At 43.8% G+C, this 6047-nt stretch overlaps 1 protein-coding gene across 2 annotated transcripts in view; it reads left to right on the top strand.

Annotated features, from left to right (window-relative positions):
* The first annotated feature begins 5051 nt into the window (after window positions 1-5051).
* Window positions 5052-6047, top strand: part of GPHN (gephyrin) — a 533352-nt gene continuing 532356 nt past the window's right edge. The window contains exon 1 of one of the 2 annotated variants that reach the window (XM_010846738.1): window positions 5052-5729. In XM_010846738.1, the coding sequence (XP_010845040.1) occupies window positions 5666-5729 (64 nt within the window). In that variant the 5' untranslated portion in view covers window positions 5052-5665. The remainder of the gene's footprint in view (window positions 5730-6047) is intronic. The other variant, XM_010846740.1, reaches the window with a different exon arrangement.

The raw sequence follows: 6047 nt of genomic DNA, 5'->3' as shown, positions 1-6047 counted from the left end.
TCACCTTCATCAAGAGGTTAATTCCTCTTCACTTTCTGCCATTACAGTGGCATCATCTGCATATCTGAGGTTGTTGATATTTTCCCTGGTAATCTTGATTCCAGCTTGTGCTTCATCCAGCCTGGCATTTTGCATGATGTACTCTGCATAAAAGTTAAGTAAGCAAGGTGACAATATACAGTCTTGACATACTCCCTTCCCAATTTTGAACCAGTCTGTTGCTACATGTCCAGTTCTAACTGTTGCTTCTTGACCTGCCTTCAGGTTTCTCAGGAGATAAGGTGGTTTGGTATTCCTATCTATTTAAGAATTTTCCACAGTTTGTTGTGATCCACACAAAGTCTTTAGCATAGTCAATGAAACTGAAGTAGATATTTTTCTGGGATTCCCTTGCTTTCTCGATGATCCAAGGGATGTTGGCAGTTTGATCTCTGGTTCCTCAGCTTTTTCTAAATCCACCTTGTACATCTGGGATTTCTTGGTTCATGTACTACTGAAGCCTCTCTTAAAGGATTTTGAGCATTACCTTGCTAGCATGTGAAATGTGTACTTGTGTATACCAGATCCTAAAAACTGAAAGCCTTGTAGATAGAGCCCTTCTATGAAATCAAATAGTTTCTGGACACTTAATGTTACTTTTCCATTTAACAAATCCCATTCTCCGTTCCCTTATCTAATAATTCCTTCCTTTTCTAGCAAATACTGTCCTCCTTCCCTTTCATCTACACTTTCTTTGAATTGAGGCAGAAAAACCAGTGCTTTCTTTAGAAATAACGTGTTTCTGGTTTCCTCCTTTTATCAGGTAAGCAGCCATGTAAATAAGTAGTGACTTTGTACAGTTGTAAATTGGCAGGACACACAGGGAAGAGCTTCTCTATCTTCTGAATATTAACATGAAAAATTGTGGGTGTATCAAAGGTATAAATTAGAGTCCTCATTAAAGATTAAAATCTATAGTAATGATAGAGAACAATAAGAGGTTTTGTGAGTGTGTGGTTATGCATTTACTTTCTTAACAGTTCTGCTAATTCAGATACTTAAATGGAAGTACAGAACTTTTCAAGTTTTTATTACCAGAAATAATTTTAATTCTCAGCTGATATCTTAGTTTAAGTGCTTTCTGACTAACTAACCTATCAAGGCACTAACCCAACGTATGGTTTCCAGAGCCATCCTCCCTTGATCTTAGTCCTTTCGGTAGTGGTTCAACTGATGCTGACCCTCTGGGTGAGTACATCACTGAGGCCTAACTAATCAGAAAATGCTATTCCCTTTGCCTTAGTGTTTGGGGATGGAACCATGACCTAAACCTGTGGTTTCTAAGACTTTGACCTCAGGACCCCTTTACACTCTTAAAAATTATTGAGGACTCCAAAGAGCTCCTGTTTAAGTAGGTTACACCTACTGATATTTACTATATTAAAATTTTAACATATATGAATATACAGACATAGTTCATTATCTATCAGAGTGATGATGTCACTACACATCATGTAACCTCTGGAAAATTCTACTGCATCTAGTGAGAAAGAAAGAGGGGAAAGACACATAATGGCTTACTACTAGTATGAAAATACTTTTGACTTTGTAGACCCTCTGAAAAGGTCTTGGAATCTCCAGGTGTCCCCTGATATTGTCAATAACTGCTGATCTAGATTATAACCTACAGAACCAATGCATGTCTGAACTTGCTAAGCACATGAGCCAATGCTTTTTAGCTTAAACTATAGTCAGTCACTTGCAAGCAAAAACATTCTCCTACGTTTGAATTCCCAGTTAGGGACCTCAGAGGAAGAGAATAAGGTGGGGGAAAAGTACAAAGGACTGTGGCACAAAATTATTCATCTGGGCAGCAGAAATATACTATGAAGCCCAAGGAAGGGAAGGTTTCCAATTTATTTTAATAAACATGGCAGACTTTGGAAAACACTCTCCTAGTTGTTCCCAAATAAGTGTCATCAAACTCCATGAGAAATTGAGGTTTCTCAACTTCACTTCACTAAAAGATAACCAGGGCACCAGAACTGAAATCAAAATGTCAGTTTCATTAGTGTGTGTGTGCTCAGTCATTGCCTAATTCAGTCAGTCAAAAATTCATTTGAACTCCATCACACTTCCTTTGGGGAAAATACTATGTTAAAATGAACCAGAGTTTCACCTTACATTCATGCTTTATTAAAAAATTGTGCTAAAAACACATAACAAAATTTACCGTTTTAATCATTTTAAAGTGTACAAAGCAGTGGAATTAAGTATATTCAAAATGTTGCTTGCACCCATTTGTAATCCACTCAGTTGTGGCTATTAGACAATCCGGAAAGAGGCAAGAGTAGAATAAGACTTAGCAGAAAAATAATCCATTACTAAATTTGTTCCATTAATCCATAATCCATTACTAAACAGTCCAGTACTAAATAATCCATTACTAAATTTCTTTGGAAGGAATGATGCTAAAGCTGAAACTCCAGTACTTTGGCCACCTCATGCGAAGAGTTGACTCATTGGAAAAGACTCTGAAGCTGGGAGGGATTGGGGGCAAGAGGAGAAGGGGACGACAGAGGATGAGATGGCTGGATGGCATCACTGACTCAATGGACGTGAGTCTGAGTGAACTCCGGGAGTTGGTGATGGACAGGGAGGCCTGGTGTGCTGCAATTCATGGGGTCTCAGAGTTGGACACAACTGAGCAACTGAACTGAACTGAACTGAAATTTGTTCCTGTTTACATCTAGTGCTAATGAGGAGAATCTAACCCCAGAAAAGCCAGGAAATTTTTGCCTTATTACATTGAAAGTGTGACTAACCAGAGGAAAACTAAAGTCCTAGGAGGGCTAAATGTAAATACACCATTTCTAGAAAAACTCATCTTTTCTTCATTTAGTAATTCATTTCTACTGATAAACTTTCATAACTTTTATAATGAAAATTATTACGACAGCCCAATATTTACCCATCTTTTATGTTAATTCTCATTTTAAACTCTTAATTTTCATTATTAAAATATCAGGAATGGAGAGAATAAATCCCTGGGCATTTCTAATTCTTTAGGTACAAACCTTTAACTTTTTTACTTTCTCTCCTCTCCCACCCCCTGCCCCTGTATGTTCCTAAGACATTTATCAAGGTTTGGAAATACTACTCTATTTCTACTTTCCAGAAAGCCTTCTTTGTTGTAAACTTGATTCCAGGATGAATTCTAAAGAAATGTCACATGGAGTTAAGAAGCATGTGCATGCCCAATATTCATTCAGTGCTGCTGCTACTGCTACGTCACTTCAGTCGTGTTGGACTCTGTGCGACCCCGTAGACGGAAGCCCACCAGGCTCCGCTGTCCCTGGGATTCTCCAGGCAAGAATACTGGAATGGGCCAGCAGTAAAAGAAAAAATCACATTAGACAGTAAAGTCCCTGGACTTTTCCTGTGTAAATTTTGTTGTGTGCATAAATTTTTTTTACAGATTCCTAAATTCAGCAGAGATGAATACACTTGAGGAAAATTGTTGAAAGACAAGCATCTGTTATAATTGTCCATTTTATTCTAACATTACTTTTCAACAATTTTAGTAGTTTTAACAAACAAACCTCCATATACTTTAAAGGCTTAATTCATCTTCACCCTTCCCAATTAAATTTTAATGAATTTCACCATCACTGCTTTTATAGTCTCTTGTTTTCTGTTATTTGTGAAACAAAATTGCCAGCTTCTTTCCATGAATAATAACAGAATACTCTAAATTGAAAGGGTGCTTATCTACCAATTTATTTAAAGGATGTAGAAAAAGGCCCCAATTTATTTAAGGTTACAGAATCTATAGTGGGCAGAATTAGAATTTCTCTAAAAATACAAGACATTTTAAAATCATTTCAGGCTATTGGCCCTTAGAGGGAATAAAGATAGAAAGGTAAAGTAACCAACATTTGCTTATCTTTGTTTGAAATAAAGTAAACATACTTCCCATATATACCTCTCATTTAAACTGGTTCAGAATCCACAAGCTCCCAGGCTCTATGGTGATAGATTATTATAGGAAGTGGGATCATAATCTGGCTTCATTTTTAAATCCTGTCAAAAATACTAGCAATACATACTCAAAAGTAATTTTGCTAGTTAATTTTATTCTACTTCAATTCCACCCATCATCTCCTATGTACTCCCATTATTTAAAATGAAATACGTAATATGAATCTTCAGTTAGAGATTAGCCCACGTTCCAGTTGGCATAATAAAACTCATATAACCATCAAATTGAGATGTTCATTGTGTACAAATGATAATTATACTTTTTGGGGACATATTTCATTTTTTATGCTTCCCAGTTTTACTATTGTTGAGAAGAAAAATTATACATACACGGGTGTACATGTTTTATTCAGAAGTTGAAAGGGCTAGAAAGAACTAAGAAACCGATGTGAAATAGCCACAGGTGATTAATAACACTTCATGAAAGACACATGAAGATAAGTGTCAACAAAAGCTATTTTCATGGTAATTTCACATCCCACAAATACTGAAATGAAAATTGCCACCACCGGGGTTCTATTTCCAGCTTTGTGATTGTAGCTCAGGTGGGAAAAACATTCTCTAATCTCATTGTCTAAGATTGGTGTTTTTCAACTAAACGCAGAGCCTCTAGCGAAGAAGCCTGAAGCCACAAAACCCTGGGACAGCGCGAGGAGCAGAAGCCTGTTCTTTCTCAAGGGGCTCTGCCGCAGGCTCCTAAGCTTCGCTAGTGAGGATCCTTCTGTAGGTACAGCCTTGGAGTTGGGAAATCCTCCGGCAGGTCGAGTCGACTAAAAAAGCAAGCGGGAAGATGAGGCACGATAGGATACCTCCTCCCTCGCTCACCGCGGGCTGTCACAGTAATTGGCGGTTGTGCCACTCACGCAGCTTTCTAAGGCACCTCCAGGCTCCCTGGAGCCCTTTCTCTTTCTCCTTCGGGAAAGCGGGCTCGGTAGCCCCAAAAGCCTGCCGGAGTCGCTGACAAACGACCAGGAGCCGGGCTCGGCAGGGGATTGCTTCTGTCTGGGGCTCGGCGGAACCTGCGTTCGTGTCTCGCGCGCACTCGCTCCGCGTTCTCCTAGCCAATCCGGCGCTACTCGCGCGCCCAGGAGCGTTCCCCGGTCCAGTTTGGGCTGGGCCGGCTCCTTCCCGCTCCCAGCACTTCGCAACCGAGCGCTCACTCCTCCCCTCACTCTCCACGAGTTCCACGATTCGCGGTGTAGCTCCGCCCCTGGCCCGAGTCCACCCCCGCAATCTCGGGAGCTTGTGCTCTCCTTTCCCCTCAGTCTCCTGCCGGCTAGCCGCGCTGGGTCTGGCGCTCTGCAGAGCGGCACGAGTCTCTTCCGCCTCGCTCCTACGCCTCCGCGCGGTCTCCCTGGGCAGCCACCGCGTCCCCCACCCGCAGCTCTTCGCCTGCGACCCGAAGTCGGGGTCCCGCGCCCTGACTCCGCCCCCCATCCCCCAGCGGACTCGCGCGCTCGGGGCCCGGCCTCTCACTCTCGCAGGCCGCGGAGCACTCGGCCGCCTCCCCCTCCTTCCCTGCTCGGCTCGCGCTCCCCGGGCGCTCTCGCTCTCGAGCTCTCCAAAGCGAGCGCGCTCCCGGCCCGCGCGCTCCGGGCTCTGGTTTCTCCCGGCTCCTGTCAGTGCGGTGACTGCGCTGGGAAACATGGCGACCGAGGGAATGATCCTCACTAACCACGACCACCAAATCCGGGTTGGAGTCCTCACAGGTAACCGGGGGAGGAGGTCCAGGACCGCCGCGGCCGCTGTCCCCGGCTTGCCTCAGGCTTCTTGCCTGTGATGACCCTTCTCTGCGGCCTCGGGAGAAGGGAAGGCAGAAGAAGGGGACCGGGGGAGGGGGGCGGACGTTTTTACAACCGCCGAAAGGTGCTGGGAGGCTGGGGTGTTCCCGCGGGGTCCCCCGGGAGCTGGGCCGATCCCGTCGATGTCAGGCCCCAGTGCCTTCGCAGCCGAAGTCCTGGGCCCCTGGGGACCGAGGGGCCGGTGCGGCGGGCGCTGCGGGGCTCCTGGCAGGCGACGGGATCCCG

Source organism: Bison bison, unplaced genomic scaffold (genome assembly GCF_000754665.1).
Source record: "Bison bison bison isolate TAMUID 2011002044 unplaced genomic scaffold, Bison_UMD1.0 scf7180017864239, whole genome shotgun sequence".
In the NCBI taxonomy this organism is placed as follows: Eukaryota; Metazoa; Chordata; class Mammalia; order Artiodactyla; family Bovidae; genus Bison; species Bison bison.
This window is presented reverse-complemented; position numbering and strand designations above follow the sequence as displayed.